This window comes from Mytilus edulis, chromosome 7 (assembly GCF_963676685.1).
Source record: "Mytilus edulis chromosome 7, xbMytEdul2.2, whole genome shotgun sequence".
Classification (NCBI taxonomy): domain Eukaryota; kingdom Metazoa; phylum Mollusca; class Bivalvia; order Mytilida; family Mytilidae; genus Mytilus; species Mytilus edulis.
The window spans coordinates 71,437,492-71,456,240 of NC_092350.1; the positions used below are offsets into that span (position 1 = coordinate 71,437,492).

Genomic DNA, 18,749 nt, shown 5'->3' on the forward strand with positions numbered 1-18,749 from the left:
GCAAAGCTCCTGGTGCGGGATTGTTTTCGGTTTTTTAGAGACCCATTTGTGGCCTTGGGTGGTTTTCTTCTGTTTGGTCGGTTGTTATCTCTTTTGCACACACCCCGTTTCCATTCTCAAATTTACTTCTTACTCATTCTACTGCTTTATTTGGAAAAGTTTCGTTAATAGGCTTGCTTCCATTCAAGAATAACTTTCATGGTTGAGTGTGCTTACACGTATAAATGCAATATAAAGTTAAAAATATAATGTTAAAGACATGGCAGTTGTTATCTTATAGTTCGTTTCTGTGTGTGTTACATTATTATTTTGTTTTTTTGTTGCACTTCAGTGTTTCTGTTGTATCGTTGTTTTCTATTATATTAGTTAATGTTTTCTTCAGTTTTAGTTTGTAACCCGGATTTGTTTTTCTCAATCGATTTATGACTTTCGAACAGCGGTATACTACTGTTATCCTTAATTATAGTTCCCATTACTAAGACCTTGGGCATTCAAGATTTAGACCTTTGACGTTGAGCATTTCGTTAGGCTAACATGGTGTTTTTTTCAAATCATGTCTTTTTCTGGTTTTTGCATCTCTTGTGGCGATCCATCAAATAAGCCAAATTGTTAATATGAAAATAAGAAGATGTGGTATGATTGGCAATGAGACGCATATCCACCAAAGTTCAAATGAAGTCGATGTAGTAAGCAATTATATGCAAAACCCCATAACGCGTGGCCGGTTATAAAAGGCCCAAACATAAGAAATATGAAAAATTCTGTTTAGAAATTTTATAGTTTAATTTAAAACAAAGCAAGTTTGTTCTTTAATTGATTCAATAAATCTTTATAACAAACGTTAACGTGCAATGTTTGTTGACAATTCAGGAACGGTAAATGTTATTTGAAAGCAACTGAACACAAATTTAACCTAACTTATTTTCAATTATTTTTTTTTATTTAGTATTTCCTGAATATGCAAATAATCTCTTCAAAGTGGACAGAAATCACCTATAATTCATTAAGCATTTCTTGAAGGAAGATACATCGCACCGTTGAATAAATATGAAAATCAAACAAAAACACAGATGTATGTTATATTTTTATGTAACATGAGCACACATGATATAAAGATAATATTACGGATATATATATAATATGATTTTGTTCAAAATGTTTTTTAGCATGTCTAACATTAGGAAATGTGGAAAACTTCATTTTTTTTTCAAAGGCAATTGTTTTTTACAGTTTAGCTAGCAGAATGCCTTAACATTTTATGTTATCTAGTTATCTAGTTTTGTTGAACCCAAATAAGAAAATGCACGGCATTTGAAATAGCTTATAGTCTAAATAGCATAGGATTACTATCTATTAAACAAAGTATATCAAAAATATGATAAACACCATCTATTCTAAATAAAGATATCGACAATTCTAGGTTATTTGAGTATTGAGTTAAAGTATACAGCTTTGGATATTTAAAGACAACGGAAATGCATAGTATAGGTGTCTTCCTAATCCACTTGCATACATTTCAAACATTACTGAATATCTTATATGAAAAATATTTTCCATTGTATAACCCTATCATAAGTGGCAAAAAATCTCAAAAATTTTTAAAGTGACGCCTCCACTTTTTATTTCTATTATCCTACTAATTTTAAATTTAAACTTGATATTTTATCTTTTTCGAAAACAATTGTTATTGCTATGATATGACAAAGTAAGACAAAATATATTAGATTATCCCATTATCGATTAATATGTTAACTAACAATTGTTCCATTATTCGTCGGATTAAATACGCATTACAATTATTCCTTTGTTACTTAAAAAGATCCTTTGTATTGGTATCGTATTACTTTTTTTTTATTCTATACTTGAATTAAACTAAAGGAATAGTTATAAGGTAAATGTTTAACAAAACGGCTTTTGGTAAATGATCATAAAACAAAACAAAAACACATCTATACATGGTCATTCATACCTTCTACAGTTATAGCTGATGACAATTGTTTTCAAAAATGGTAACATATCTTTAAAGCAAAACGTAACAACTTTTAACTGCTGACTTACTTTAGTCAGGTGTAACGAATTTTGCTGGTTGAAGGTAAAAAAACTAATTAAAATTTACAACACTGTGTTTCTTTTTTTTGATAAAATAAAATCGCTCCAAACGGAAAATCTATAAAATAGGGATATCTTTGATACAAAACTATTTAACGATACTGGTACAGCAATACAATATTTTGTTTCTTCACATATTAAATCATAAAGTTCTACTGTCTAAGAAAAATACAAGTATTTAAAAATAAGTGTTGGTTTTCATAATATTTTCAACATAAAAATATTGAACATGTTTTATACTCCAATTGTTAGAAAGAAAATACTAAAAAAAATTACAATGTCACGTTTTATACAAAATAAAACGATAATAAAGCAATAAAAACAAATCTTTGCATTGCTACCTATTTCAAACATCATTGGAGCAAGAAAGAAATTAAACATTTAAGATAATAAGCGATTCAAAACAATCAAAACAAAAACATGTTGAAATAAAAATGAAAAATTCTTGAAAATACGCTTTTCCTTTCATAATATCATCATTTAACGCATAGCTCTTTTAAATAATTAAAATTTTCATACTTTTTTCTCCCAATTTTCAAAGATCAGTTCTATAAGATTTATCTAACGTGAAGAGAGCTTGGCAACTGTCATTACACTCTAGGCATAGGATGGTATGTGCATATTTCGACCGTGCATTAATATACGATTATACATTATAAATTGCTATACAAAAAGCAATAAAACAATACCAATAAAAGTACATTTCTAATTTGTTATCCAGCGTTAGCAGGTCATACTGTTAGTATATTGTTACTATACTAAGAATTGTCTAGTATGTAGCATAGCAGGTAGTTCACGTGATATACAAATTTATTCTAAGATCTGCCTAATTGTTTTGAACAAATGAAATCATCATATACAACCAATATAAATGATGGAGAAAAAACGAAAGTTTGGTTAGTCTTTGATTTTAATTTAAACTCTACGCGGTTCTTTAGAGCACTCTGTATATTACTTTTTATATACATATATTTGGTTAGTATGGCGAATTTATAACACAAGTGGTTTACTTTCTAGAAATGCTTCATATTTGCTAAAGCAATGATAGTAGATCTATTTCAGAAGAACTTATAATCTTATGACATGTTATTGACAAAACATCTAATGTAACACACTTAATAAGCCAAATGCATGCCGGAAGTCCTAGTATGTAATTAACGATAAGTAGCGTCAAATAGAGGACATATTTACTAGTAGGATTTGATTGCCTTTTGAAGCTGTTCCCAAAAGACAACATCCCCGTACTCATCATTTGGATACTCAATATATGATTGACAATGAACCAGTTCCATTATTTTAAGTGGAAGATCGCAAGCAGACATTTGCTCGTAAAATACTAGGAAAAGGATGTTCTCACAGTTGCGTTCATAAATACTCTCCATTTTAGCCATATTATATTCGAACATACACCAGTACGAAGCTAAATAACTTGGAGACATTATTACAATAGTTTTCCGGCTGTTATGAATTGCGGATGTGATATTAGTAGCGATGTCATTTCCGGGTAGAAAATTCCGCCTATGCAAGCACAACTGAATATTACCGTTTTTCTCTAGATTATTGAGAAGTTTATGGTGGACAAATGTATCATCCTCATTTGCATATGACACGAAAGCGTCATACATGTATAGTCGTTCATCTTTGTTGTCGGAATTATGTTCGGGGTCCCTCCATTTGACCTTGACCATGTAGTAAAGATAGCGTAGTTTCCATCTGTATCGATAAATCATACCTCCACAAAGTATAAAGATAAACATCAATATTCCTGTCGATACTCCAATTATTAAACTTTCATATGACATGCATTCCTTTTGCAGTGTTTCGTAAACTTCTCTAGGGTTTCGAAAAAGACTGAGTGTGTTTTTTGATGTTTTACATTCGTATTTCTCCAAAAGATGAAAATGCGTTGGTGTGTTTACTATCCATTTGACGAAAGACAGAGAATCACAGTTGCAAACAAGATTATTTCCACTAAGATCAATAGTGAGATTTTTATTATATTTGGCTATCGAGTCCAACTCGTTCATTGCATATTGACTCAGTGTTGATATTCTGTTATTCCTTACATTTAAAAACATGAGCTTTCTCATATGAGATATTTTAAAGTTGATTCCATCAATCATATTTTCACTGAGGTCTAATCTTTCTAAATTGTGTTGCTCTTTGAATACAAGATATGGTATATTTGCTATTTTATTTGTTGAAAGGTTAATGTACCCGACGTTTTTGAGATTTTGAAATATTTCTCCGTCAACATCCGTTGGTAGAACGAGACCTAAAAGATTGTTTTGAAGCAGTAAGCTTCTTAAATTGATGAAATCTGCATTAAAAAAATTCTTTGAAATATTTGAACAAAAGTTTGCCGAAAGGTCTAAATCAGTCAATCTTTTTATATTCGTTACTGGGCCTGTCCATGTATGCAAGACATTATCACTTAGACTTAAATAGTTTAACTCATTTGCCATGAAACCTAAGCTGGGTATTTCAGAGTTCATGTAGTTGGACTTAAATAAAACTTTTTTCAGTTTTCCTGGCACAGGAAATGCAGATATGTTTTTCCAAATTTCAAACAAGGGAAGTTCATTAAAAAAAAAGTTGTTAATTAAATTAATTGTAACATTCTCCTCTCTAAGAGGACATTCCTCTACATAAGAGTTGAACACATTATGAGGAGAAAAATTATCCGAAATTTCTAGTGATGTAATTGGCATAAACTGAAGATCAAGCACATATTTCCCTAAAGAAAAAATGTTGTCGCCTACATCCGCACTTGTTAAGGACGGAGGCAAATATTGTACCATACCGAATTCTATTCTCTGAATACGGTTTCCAGCGGCCTCGAATCTTTCAAGTGACGTATTTTTTAAATTCCAAATATGGGAAATATTCAGTACTGTAGGCATTCCGAAAATACTATGAATATTGTTAACTTTAAGGATTTTAATTGCCGAGTATTGCAAGTCAGTGGTTATATTCTCAAGCGTTTCGAATCTCAAACATGTATTTAAAGACACATCAAGGTTGGATATATTTCTTAATATCGCAAACGTTCCTTTGAAAATATGTTGTATTTTGCATTTGGATAAATTCAAATGAGTTATTTGAGGCAAGAACACAAATGTTTTCTTTGTTAGTATAGTCATTTTGCAATTTCCTGTAATACCAGATAGATCTATACCTGTCAGTTTTTTTAAATTTGAAAATTTCTCGTCGAGAATTGCAATTTTGTCTACAATATAATCTATTGACAGTAATTCTAGTGACCGAAGTTTCCATAAATCTGGCACAAATGAGGTGTTGACATTTCTTTTTAAATTCAAGCTCTTCAAGTTTTCAAGAAAATTAAAAGCTGAAATTTCAAACGACTTATTTTCATATTTCAAATCATTGTTGCTGAGATTCAACGATATCAAATTTTGGAGTCCTTTGAACGAGTTTTTTCTTAAATAGCTTATTCTATTTAAAGACAAATCCAAAGTCGTTAGTAAAGAACTGTCTTTGAAAATCCCATCTTCTATTCTACTGATATTATTGTTTTGGAGAAACAATTTTTGAAGATTGTGCGGTAGCTTAGGTATACGAAGTAGTTCTTTTCCTGAACAATCCGCTATAATATTTCCTGAACGAGGGACGTTTTGGCATCGACAAGAACTAGCGAAGTGACATGATTTCCATTCCTTTATCTCATGGAGTATTACATGTTTGCAACTAATAAGTAATAAAAAGGCCGTAACAAGGATGTAAGGAAGGTTCATGTTCCCTGCAGAGAAAATAGGTAGTTATTATATTTCAGACTGACTTAGAAATGAAATGCAATTGGCCGTTTCAGAATCTAATGGACTATCGGTCATTTCATTGTTCGTACCCCAAAATGAAAATAACGTCACGACATTGGTTGAATTGTTAGGACGTTTTCAACCAATTACGACGTTTTGGTGTACATTTTTGAAAATATTACCCAGAATGCATTATATTCTGAAACGGCGAATTGCTTAATGATGGGTAATATACTGAAAACTGAAATTCACTGAAAAAAAGCAAGATAAACTAAATTATCATAAAATTTGTGCTAATGAGATAATTTCCCACCTTGCTGTTGTTAGATTATGTTTCATTTTAGTTAAAATACCTCATCAAAGATGCAAGGCTTATAATTGGTTACCTGAGACATGCGCACGGTTCGTCTGTATAAGACTCATTGGTAGCAAAATCGGATACAAAGTTGAAGAGCACAAGAAATCAAAATTTCAAAAAGATGTGACTTATACGAATATAGAAATATATGAAAGTGTTAGAAAATTCAAATATTTTGAAACATTTGACATTTTTTAAACTCTAGACTTACAGAAAAAAAACATTAATGATATTTCAGATTAATTAAGTGTTGACAATTAGGTAGGCCATATACTCGGCGAGGAAATGTTCACCAGTAGTGGCATCGAACCGATCTCGAATCTCGGAAGTGTTTTGATATATGTCCTAGTACATTGTCTGTTGCTGTTAGATCTTTAATAGGCGGTGTTTATTTTATTCTAATTTTTTTTCAGTTGTCAAAACTTAGTAGCGCTGGTTTATACAGTTGTGAACCAATGTAACAAAGACAACTATAATGTCAAAACCAACTATAATTTTTATTTGGACATGCCGCCTTTAATTGCAGTTGTCAAAACTTAATAGCGCGGGTTTATGCAGTTGTGAACCAATCATACAAAGACAACTTAAATTTCAAAACCAAATTATTTAAATTCGTATTTGGACGATACAAATAATATTTAGAACCGACAGTCATTGACAAGGTGTTAAACTACAAAAGACACAAACATTCATTTCAAAATTAAATGTGTTTTGTGAGTATTGCACTGTACCTTTTTTGCGGCCGAGCACTTTTGATTTGACTAACTCCTGCATAACCGAGTATCGTTGTGCTTCGTTATTATCGTTGTGTCCAGTTAAATAGTCTTTTGGGTATTAACCTTTACCAAATTGTTTTGTGTGCTTCTGTAATACGGAGTTAACTAATTATGAAAGTTCTCACCTGAATCTGAGTGTATGAAAGTACTAACTTGTATTTGAGTGTATTTAAGTACTCACTTGTATCTAAGTGTATCAAGGTACTCATCTGTATCTGAGAGTATGACAGTACTTATTTGTATTTGAATGCTTCGTGAGTATTTCGTTTTTGATATTGATTTCAACTGAATAAAGTTGCAGCATTGCATACCAGCATTAGTTAGATTTAATTGTTTCATACAAAATTAGTTAAGTCTTTCTCCCCATGATACGATTTTCTAAAAATAAACAAATAAATACTTACACATGATACCAGTATCCAAAGAATAACAAAATAACACGCACACTTCTATAGTAATATAAAGTTACCAAACCCGGAACAAGATGTTTAACTTGATATATTATATAAAATGATTGGTCGTAAATTTTCCCCAGTTTAAAGTTCACAAACGCTGTTAAATAATGCGTATTTAAAACGTTATTTATAATCTATAAATAAATTTAGATTGTAGTCTTCTCATATCAAAGTGGCGTTAGTTATGACGATTTGAGATGACTGCATCTGATTTACAGAGAAGTAATAAACAATTAATTATCTTTTTTCTTGTTCTAAACAGAACAATTGTTATTCAAAAATAGAAATAGTGTCATTATCTCAAATTTCATTATGGAGTAACACCATCAGAACATGTTTTATTGCTATGGATTAGGAGCGCAATCTTAATTGTGTCTATTTTATTGGCAAATTGATAAATGACCACTGCTTTGTATAGCAATATGAATCGCTCTAACACTAGTAGCCTGTCTTTATCAGGTGAAAAAAGGTCATCAAAGGTTCCAGGAGTATAATTTAATACGCCAGACGCGCGTGTCGTCTACATAAGACTCATCAGTGACGCTCAGATCAAAAGAGTTATAAAGCCAAATGTTTTCCTGATATATCATAACACATCTATGCAAATATGAACTATACAAAGTTAGTAGACAATTGTCTTTATCTTATTGAAGACAGTATATTTACCTTTAGATGTATTTTGTCGTTCGATTGCTTTATCAGGTACGCATACCATCATTTTAAGTCACATATATAGAAATCAATTTGCCGCCTCAATTCGTAGTTGTCGAAATTGAATCACTCGGGTTTAGACAGTTGTGAATTTTTTACAAAATCTAGAAAAATTACGTCGTCATTATCAAGTACCCAGTAATAAAAAAGCATTTATAAACAACAACTGTCAATGACAAGCATAACTCATTTAAAAAGAAGTCAATCGGCTGCATCGTGAACTATGCACATCTCGATATTCATTTCTCTCCAGGTTAACTTCTGCTTGAACAAAAGATAAGAAGTCAGAATGTATATAAAAAAAGGAAAAATGTAGCTGTTGGTAGCTGGACAGTAACATTTTATAAAACTTGTACAAAATATGGTTTAGTCAGGTAAAGGGTGTGTGAACGTGAACTGCTTTATAAATTCTGGCCATTAGGAGAACGTCATGTTTATATAACCGTCAAAGTATTTCTCAAAAATTTGTATTTCTAGAGCAAAAAATGGCCCTTAAATACCCCTGTCTTACGGTTTAAAAATGTAAATGCACTGGGAATTTCAAATAAAAAAAAGAAAGTTTACCAGGGCCATTTCATTTTATATATTGTTTACATGGTTGTTATGGTTATTGATTTTGATTACAGCTGAAAAGGCGTACAGAATGGGTCAATTAGTCCGACAACAAAATAGTACAACAGGTCTTTGTTTCATTGGTTTAACAAGTCATTCTATAAATGCGTTTCCAATGTCAAGAGCCTGTAATAGGGTATGGTTGTTGTCTGATACAGACGTTTCCTGTTGTTATTGTTTTTGAATTTACAACAAAGCCGTTGGTTTACTTGTTATAATTGTTTTCACAATTATTATGATGGAACTTTTTAAAGTGTACCGTATGGTATTGATCTTTTTAATTTGTAAAGGCCAGTCAGTGATGTAAAGATGATTTTACCTACGTTCCTTGGTTTTTTTCAATTGTTCTCATATTGTTTAAGTCGTATTGTTTGAGTTTTTTTTTTCTTTTTCTCTGGGTAGGAGGATTGATTTATAAATTTTTAACGGCGTTCATATAGTTTTCAATCCAGGTTCAACTCACTATTTCCAAAAAAAATTCAATATCTTGTTAAAGTGAAAGGACGATTGTTTTTCATTCGTGCCGTTCGTTAATATAGTGGAGCGTCGAACTTATTAGATTTTGTGGACTTCTATTTTGAATTTACCTTGACGATCTAATTTTTTGTTAATACTTTTCAATCATTTGCAGGGTTTTAAGTCCATTTCCTTTGTTTTTGTTTACTTTTTAATTAATCACATTTATGTTTTTAAACGTGTTTGTAGTCACAATTTGTCATTGGTTTCTCAGATGTGCAGCAAAGTCATCCTGTTTCCATAATAAACCCATTTTTACCTAACATTAGAGATCTGTAATTAATAATCATGCAATCTAATTCAGCAAAAAAAAGCCTAAACGGAGTTTTGAGATTAAAAAAGAAAAAAAATCTGTATGATTTGAATCATTGAAAATCAAACCTATATATTGAATACAGGTCCGTATTACACATTTAAGCATATATTTGTATATCTCACCTGTTATTACTATTCATTAAATTGGTTGTAAACTGCCTTATTCATTTGTTATTTTACATCTGGGATAAAGACGTCGTTCATATTGAAATACAAGTTAACCACGTGCTTTGTTACTATATTTCTTTTATAACTACAGAAGATAAAAACATATTTAATGACAAAAGATACAATGATATCTGTTAAATCACCAACCTTGGGTCTCTTGTAAAACGGTTTTTAGACATGTGTTAAATCGATATTTAAATCTAATATATATTACCTCTTCAAGGACGAAGTGTAAGGTCATTTCGTAATCAATTGTTGTTTCCACATCAATGGATTTTTATATATATTTATGATATCTAAAGTACAGAAATCTTAATCATAACATGCACGAACGTCTGGATAGGTTTTTCTCATTCATGCCTTATGTATTTTATAACCCGATTTTTCTTTGTTCTTTATTTCTTTGCACATTGCCAATTTTTGTCATTTCTTTATTATGTTTTTGTTTTGTTTTTTATCGTTACTATTTATTCTCAATTATTTCAAATCCGTCAAATCATTATTCCTTTAGTAGCATGCACAAATAGTTTTGCTTTAATAAAACACATAAATTGGGCGGAGTTGTATAGTTTAATTTAAGGTATAAGTCACAGTTGGGTATTTGCAAACAATTTACACATTGTGAAATAGGTGCTTAGATTCGGTGTGTGAATAATAACTACAAACAGATTCCCGAAACAAAAATAGACAAATAAGAAAAAGAATTCCATTCATTGATGGTTACATTTCGGGAAAGGGTTTTATACTTTTATTGGAACGTTGGTATACTGTTGGACGAAGATAACAAAATAACCCGGTATACCAACATTCTTCCAATATTTGATTGGTTGTTGGTTGCTAAACTTCCAGTGGCAATAAGTTTATGCATATTCAGGACGAGAACAAATTGAGAATAAATATAATAGGTAGGTTCTGTTATAGAGGCGTCCAAGATAAGGTTCGAAGAAATATAGTATGCCACGAGAAATGAGGGTATATTGGATAGAGACAGAAATGTAGCCTTGCAACTGGTTACCAACGGACCCACAACGAGTTGTTGAAAGGGTTCTTAACGTGAAAAGAGTGAGGCACTTTCTTTGCAAAAGGCATCGGATTGAACGTACCCGTTCTGGCAGTAAGTGGCTGCACATTTGTACATCCCGCACGGCCAATCTGACGCCTCACTTTGGCGAAGGTTTTACTGCTGTTTGGGGGGAGATCAATGGGGACCATACTTCTATTCATCAGTCACCCTTAGGGAGTCGATATTTGTGTATCAGTTTGGAACGTACCAGTCGACTATAATACATGTGTCAACAATTATTTTTTATATGATACCTTTTTTGCCATTCTGTTCTGTACCAATTTATACAACATACTTACATGACATTCAAGTTTTAAATTTCAGAAATGTCACATCTGTGTAGAATTTGTGACCTTCGCCACATTAAATAGTCAGCAGTGGTTTGGTGTTTAAAATTTGACGAAACATTTTGTGTTAACTGCAGAGAACACCACTATTAATCAAAAGGTACCAGAAAGCACAAAATTAAACCAACTGTTGATTATTAGAAATCACCTTGATAAGATTTCATTAGGCCAAATTTGTGCTTACCATTAAAAGATATATCAGATACTTTGCAAATGCACGACCAACTTCGATTCTAGAACATAAATTTCAACTACCGCGAACACATGTTGGTTCTTAATACAGACACATCGTATCGGTCACCATACTATCTAAAGTATCGATTTCAGCCGTTCATCCTTAACAAATCTTTTGAATCATTATTTGTGTCACACACGCAGAGTGCGCGGATAATAGAAATGAATTAATAAAGACTGTATAGCGCACAGTCTTCAGTCTCTTCTGTAGCGTTGTTTTTTACTCTAAATTCATTTTTTTTGTGGATACAAATTGATGTGGATTATGGAATGATTTTTACTTCGTGGATATGTGATACAAGTCTATAACAATTATATGTCGTTGATTATTTAATTCAATGTTAACTTAACCCAACAAATACATGAATATCGTTATCAAAAATAAAGTTGTTTTTCTATTTTTTGCCAAGGCTCTGTAAATTTCTTTTCCACTTATGAGTTTGAATATTCTCTTGGCTTCTTATTCTGCGGTTTATATGTTTTAAATGGATTATCATATTATTCATTCATCCGTATCTCTCTGATTTTTCGTCAGCTAAAAATATCGCTCTAAACTGACAATCTACAAAATGGATATACATGCTTTTGATACAAAATTATCGATCGCTATTCAGCTTCATTATTTATTTGATCTTTGAACCTCGATGGAATGTCCATATTCCGACCTGGCATTACTGTGCACTTACACATGATCTCCAGCTACTGAGAACGATCAATATAACAATACCAATAAAGGTCCTTATCTAATTGATTGTCAAAAGTTAGAAGGTGTAGATTTAACTAGTTTGTATCATAACAGGCTACCAACGGAATAAAAATCTCGTCCGAATATCTGCCTAGTAGTTTTGAACAAATGAAGATCATCTTAACTTACTAACGTAAATGATGGGAAAAAACCCCAAAATATTTGTTAATCTTTTATTCAAATGTAAACTCTTTAAAGCACGGTATGTATTTAGTTTTATATACATGTATGTATTTAGTATGACAAAATTGTAACACAAATGGTTTACTGACATGAAAAGGAAATCTAGTATTTATATTTGCTAAAGCAATAGTTTATCTTTATCAGGCGAAGTAATATTATTTACATTTTGTCTCTAAATAAAACATCTAACCTAACACAAATATAAACCCTAATGCATACCGGGAGTCCTTGTACATAATAAACGATACATGGCGTTAAATAGAGGACATATTCACTAGTACGATTTGATATTCCTTATAAGCTGTTCCCAAAAGACAACGTCACCGTACTCATCATTTGGATACTCAATATATGATTGACAATTAACCATTTCCAGTATTTGAAGTGGAAGATCGCAAGCAGAAATTTGCTCGTAAAATACCAGGAAAAGAATGTTCTCACAATTGCGTTCATATATACTCTCCATTTTAGCCATATTATATTCGAACATACACCAGTACGAAGCTAAATAATTTGAAGACATTATGACAATTGTTTTCCGGCTGTTATGAATTGCGGATGTAATATTCGACGCCTATGCAAGCACAATTGAACCCCACCATTTTTCTCTAATTTGTGAAGAAGTGTTTTGTGGACAAATGTATGATCTTCGTTGGCATATAACACGAAAGCATCATGCATATATAGTCTGTCATCCTTGTTGACGGATTTAGGTTCGGGGTCATGCCATTTGATTTGACCATGTAGTAAAGAAAGCGTAGTTTCCATCTATATCTGTAAACGATACCACCACAAAGTATAACAATAAACATTAAAATTCCTGTAGTTACTCCAATTATTAAACCTTCATATGACATACATTCCTTTTGTATTGTTTCGTAAACTTTGCTAGGGTTTCGAAGAAGACTGACTGCGTTTTGTGATGTCTTACATTCGTATTATTCACGAATCTTAAATTCACGAATCTGAAGATACGTAGGTGTGTCAATTATCTATTTGACAAAAAGACAGAGAATCACAATTACATACAAGATTATTTCCACTAAGATCGACGGTTAGATTTGTGTTCATTTTGGCTATTGAGTCCAATCCGTTGATGGCATATTTACTTAGCATAGATATTCTATTTTTTCTTAAATTCAAAAACATGAGCTTTCTCATATGAGAAATTTTAAAGTTAATATCATCAATAATATTTTCACTGAGGTCTAATCTTTCTAGATGTTCTTGCTTTTTAAATAACAGATTTGGTATATTTGATATTTTATTTTTTGAGAGATTAATGTGAACTATGTTCTGAAGATTCTGAAATATTTCTCCATAGACATCCATTGGTAAAATGAGTCCCAACAGATTATTTTGTAGTAGTAAATATCTTAAGTTGATAAAATCTTCGCTGAAAAATATCTTTGAAACATTAGAACAGAAATTCGACGATAAGTCTAAAACTGTCATGTTATTTACATTTGTTATAGGGCCTGTCCATGTGTGCAAGATATTGTCACTAAAATTAAGATTTGTTAATTCATTTGTGATGAATCCGAATTTTGGTATTTCAAATTTCATTTTGCTTGACGTAAATGATATTTTTCTCAGTTTTCTTGGTACTGGCAGTCGGGCAACAAAATGAACAAATTGTTTGAGATGGAAATCAAAACGTGAACGTAAATTGGACAACCAGTTATTTTCAGAATTCATTGTAAAAGTATCTGATTGAGAATCACATGTCTCTATGTAGCTTGTCAGAACATTATGTGAAAAGGAAATTTCGGAAATATCTAAAGATGTTATTGGTAGTCTAACTAAGTCAAAGAGATATTTGCCGAAGGAAAAAGCGTTGTCCCTTACATTCACACTTTCAAATGATTTCGGAAAGTACCTAGCCGCACCATATTCTACTCTTTGAATACGGTTTCCAGCGGCTTCAAATCTAGCAAGAGATGTGTTTCTTAAATTCCGAATGTGGGAAGTCTTCAGGAATGTACTCATTTCGTACGTACTATGAATGTAGTTTACTTTAAGAATTTTGATTGCGGTATATTGTAAATCTGTGGTTATATTTTCAAGCCCCGCGAACCTCAAACAAGTATTTAAAGAGACATCAAGCTCCGAAATATTTTTCAAACTTTCAAAAGTTCCTTTGTAGATATATTGTATTTTGCATTTAGACAGATTTATATGGGTTAATTGAGAAAGAGACAATAATGTTGCCTCTGTAAGTATGTTCATTGTGCAATTACCAGTAGAACCGGATAGATCTAAGCTTCTTAAGTGTTTCAAATGTATAAAATTGTGAGTAAGAACTGCAATTTTGTCCGATACATAATCTATTGACAGTGATTCTAATGTCCGAAGTCTCCATAAATCTGGCAAAAATGAAGTGTGGAAATTATTTTTCATATTCAAAATCTTCAAGTTTTCCAAAAATTGAAAGGCAGAACTTTCAAACGACATATTTTCATATTTCAAATTGTTGGCGCTGAGATCTAACGAAAGTAAATTGCTGAGTCCTTTGAATGTGTTTTTGCGTATTTTACTTATTCTATTGAAAGACAGATCCAAAAACTTCAATAAATAATTTCCTTCGAAAATTCCATCTTGTATTGTACTGATTGCATTATTTTGCAGCGATAAATCTTGAAGATTGTTTTGTTATATAGGTATAAGAAGTAGATTCTTGTTGGAACAATCCGCTAGAAGTTCTTCTGATTCATGAATATTTTTGCAAATACAGGAACTAGCGAACTGACATTCTGTCCATTCCTTCATCTCATGAACTCTGTTGTTGTCACAACTAGCTTGAAGTATAAAAGCAGCAACCAGGAAATAAGAACGTTTGATGGTACCTACGAAGAAGATATGCATAATTATGATTTTGAATTGTCTTAGATAGATGTGATGTTAATAATGAATAAAACTAATATGCGTTAACAATGGTTACGAAGGAAAAAAAGCTAGAAAAAATAATTGATTGCAAATTTTTAGGCTAAACTAGTTTTTTTAAACATGCAAACCATATTGTTTTGATGTTGATCGAGCGATATGACGCTTGTACGTATATCCTTTCGGATTTGGGTTATCAATACTTTACAACTTTGTGCTTTTTGTGGCCTTACAATTTATTACATTACTCTTTATTCAAGCGAGACTTTTGGGTTGTTGATTGTACAAATACAAAATTGAGTTTTTCGTAAATATAGTTAGCCTCTTGTGTAATATGCCTACTAAGCTTGAAGTGAACATGTATTCTCGAATATTTTTAAAGATTACTTTCCATTTCGCGTTTGTAATTCATCTTTTTTTTTTATCAAAATTACTCATCGAATATTCAAGCCTTACTCAGCGAATTTCGTTTACATCATAAATGGAACTCAAAAGAAATCAGTTGAAAGGTTAAATCAAATATGAGCTAAAGAACGTTCAATTCAAAGATTTCTAAATACTTTTGGATTATATAGAAAAGAAGAGGTGGTCTGATTACCAATGATACAACTCTTCAATAGATACTGAAAAACACCAAAATTATCAACATCTTAAACATCTACAGGTTACCGTTCGGCATTCAACAATGAGCAAAAGCAATCTATGAATTATTTCATAAAGACAATAGTGGTTAAATCTATTGGAAATTAGATACTCACAAAATTCACGAAACAATAATTGTATCCTTAAAATTTAATGTCAATACAAGTGCTTATCGTTTGGCCATGATACTGTCTGGAACGAACATTCAGCAGCATTGGAATATAATATCAGGAATGATATGAGATAGATTCAGCATGATTGTTATTGGAACAACTTTCCGGCAGTCAGCAATTGATATAAAATTAAGCAACTATAGATCATCGTACGTTATCATGAGCAAAACCCATACTTGTTAGCGAAGCTATACAAATTTCGAGATGAAAAAAGTAAAACAATTCAAACTGAAATTATTTCGACTTGTGTCATGTACAAAGCAATGAACAAAGCACAAATTTGATACACAGCAACAAGCAAATAACCACGGACTTGGGACAGGCGTATACAGGATGTTATAATGTAAAAAATGTTTGCGGGTACCCATCAAATTCCTAACCTTGGACAGCATACATGAGCACACCATACACATCGGTTGAATTGGATCAAACTCCTCAAATCTGTAATTTAAAGATAAGACAAGAATTACTGATATCAGTGTAAACCTAGTTACAAAATTTAGTTGGTGTGCCTGTTCAGCATAGTGGTTATGACAGATCTTTATCATTCTCAGTTTAATTTATTCCCACTCTTTTTCTTGTTCCGTGCCATTTAGAGCATGTCTTAAACATAGACACTTCTTTAATTGTTGCAGAGAATATTTGACTTCTAATGTCTTCCCCCACTAACGTTGCTGTCTCAGAAACATATTTCCCTTAGCCAAATTTCATCGTAGTTGTCGAGATTAAGACAGTTTTGAATGAATATTTCCGTTACAATAAAATGTGATTTAAACGTGCATTTTATTTTTTACAGAGTTATCTCCCTGTAATGTTGTCTACCACCATAATTTAGGTTACATTATACAAGGTTTTTTTAATCAGATAGCATATATTGTACTTACACATTGTCAGGTTTACTGAAGATACCAACAAGAAATTAAATTCAACACACGATTCTGTGGAAAGAATAAAGCGACTGCACTCGGTAGTAAAAATCCATATAAAAATAAACTGGTTGAAAATTCCAACATTGTAAGGGTTAGAATATCTAATACACAAAGAAAGGGTTTACAAAGGGAGTAGGGATATTTATAACATGAAATAAAATGCAGCACACGATTCAATAGAAATTGTAATGAGACTACACCCGGAAGTAGATATTAATATAAAAAGTCAATTAAAAAACCCAAAATTGTAGGAGTTAAAATGTTGCATACAAAGGAAATGTAAATAAGAGAAGTATGATTAAAAATGCTACAAATAACAGAAATGAAATCCAACACACGATACAAAGTTTATCATTGTGTAAAATGTTTAAACCCGGGTGAGAATATGGACTAGACACCAAATCAATTAATAATCACAAAATAGGAGGACTTACACTTCCGAATATGCAGACAATGGCGTACAAAAATGATGAATCAATAAGTTGTTAATCATTAAAAAAAAGGACTAAATGTACACTTGAACTATATAATGACTAGTTAATAGTTTGTTGACCTAGATATATTTTATCGTTAGGATACCTTTTCAATTAGACCAATATATGCTTTAAGTCATATAGACAGAAGTCACTATGCTTGCTCCAATCGTAGTTGTAGAGATAAAATTGCTGACGTTTTAATACTTGTAAACAAATTTTACAATGACAATATTAAAAAATGATTCAACAGAAACTTTCTCACCATGGCAACACTGTATTTTCCTGTTTCAAAACATAGAAAAATAAGAAAGTATCAAATAGAATAACTCTGGTTAGCCAAACTGTTATATGTTATAATGTATTATACTTTCACGACGTATGGTCTATATAAGGGAAAATAATCTTAAACCTAGACAGACCATTGTTATCACATATAACTTGTTTAGCTTAGGATCTTTTTATATGATTATGACTTGTAAATAGACGCTAAGATGAGTCTTATTGCGCCTGATACAGTTCGTTATCTATTTAACTCATAAGTATATTTCCTTAGCCATAGTAGATCTATGTTATTCGTTGTTTGTCGTTGATTTTGTTTGTCGTATATTATTTTTCTCAATTTTATAATCGATCATGCGATTTAATCTGTGTTCGCTTGAATTGACACGAAACACAAAAATTGTAATTGTTATTTTAGAATATCATAAGCTTTGAAAAAAGATCAGCATTGCTGGATTTCCTTTCAAAGTATCACTTAATCAGCCAAGAATTATCACATACAATGATCAATCGCTATAACATCTTAATATTATATAACGCTCTTTTGATTAGATACTATTTTTCTTACAATAGACTAATTTGAATTTGATTAAGGGATCAAGGATTTTTTTTCATAATTGCGTAATGATTCGTGTTCAATGTTACAATATTCCCATATTTAAATGTATACGCCCAAAATTTTGTTATATCGATAATCCCTTCATTAACTTCCTCATCTCTAATAGCATGAATACAGGATAATGTGTTCATTTATATTCAGTTTAAAGATAAATATTTTCTTCTAAAGAAATATAAAATGAAACGTGATCAGTCATTTATACATGATCTGTATAAAATAACATTAAATCCGTAAGAAAATCACCTGTCTTGTATAATTTTTAAGTTTTGGCGCTCTTTTCAATACAAATTATACATTTCGTGACTTTAATTAATTACCTATTCAAGGATGAAGTTGACAGCAATAATTAAATTTTTGTTAATAGTTTTGGTGTCATGGTG

At 31.3% G+C, this 18,749-nt stretch overlaps 2 protein-coding genes across 4 annotated transcripts; both read right to left on the bottom strand.

The window, feature by feature from the left end:
• Positions 1-1,268: 1,268 nt before the first annotated feature.
• Positions 1,269-7,530, bottom strand: LOC139482125 (toll-like receptor 4). Its single transcript, XM_071265807.1, has 2 exons — positions 7,424-7,530; positions 1,269-5,869 (listed from the first exon to the last, which is right to left on the bottom strand). Exons 1-2 carry the CDS (start codon positions 7,425-7,427, stop codon positions 3,300-3,302), a joined length of 2,574 nt encoding a protein of 857 aa, XP_071121908.1. The 5' UTR covers positions 7,428-7,530; the 3' UTR covers positions 1,269-3,299.
• Positions 7,531-13,234: 5,704 nt separating this feature from the next.
• On the bottom strand, positions 13,235-17,099 carry LOC139482126 (toll-like receptor 4). 3 transcript variants are annotated; one of them, XM_071265810.1, is made up of 3 exons: positions 16,951-17,099; positions 16,447-16,507; positions 13,235-15,214 (listed from the first exon to the last, which is right to left on the bottom strand). In XM_071265810.1, the coding sequence occupies exon 3, from the start codon at positions 14,820-14,822 to the stop codon at positions 13,353-13,355; it is 1,470 nt and encodes a 489-aa protein (XP_071121911.1). In that variant the 5' UTR covers positions 14,823-15,214; positions 16,447-16,507; positions 16,951-17,099; the 3' UTR covers positions 13,235-13,352. The 3 variants fall into 3 exon arrangements, with proteins under 3 accessions (XP_071121911.1, XP_071121910.1, XP_071121909.1); XM_071265809.1 differs by having other exon boundaries at positions 16,431-16,507; XM_071265808.1 differs by lacking the exon at positions 16,447-16,507.
• Between the last annotated feature and the right edge of the window lie 1,650 nt (positions 17,100-18,749).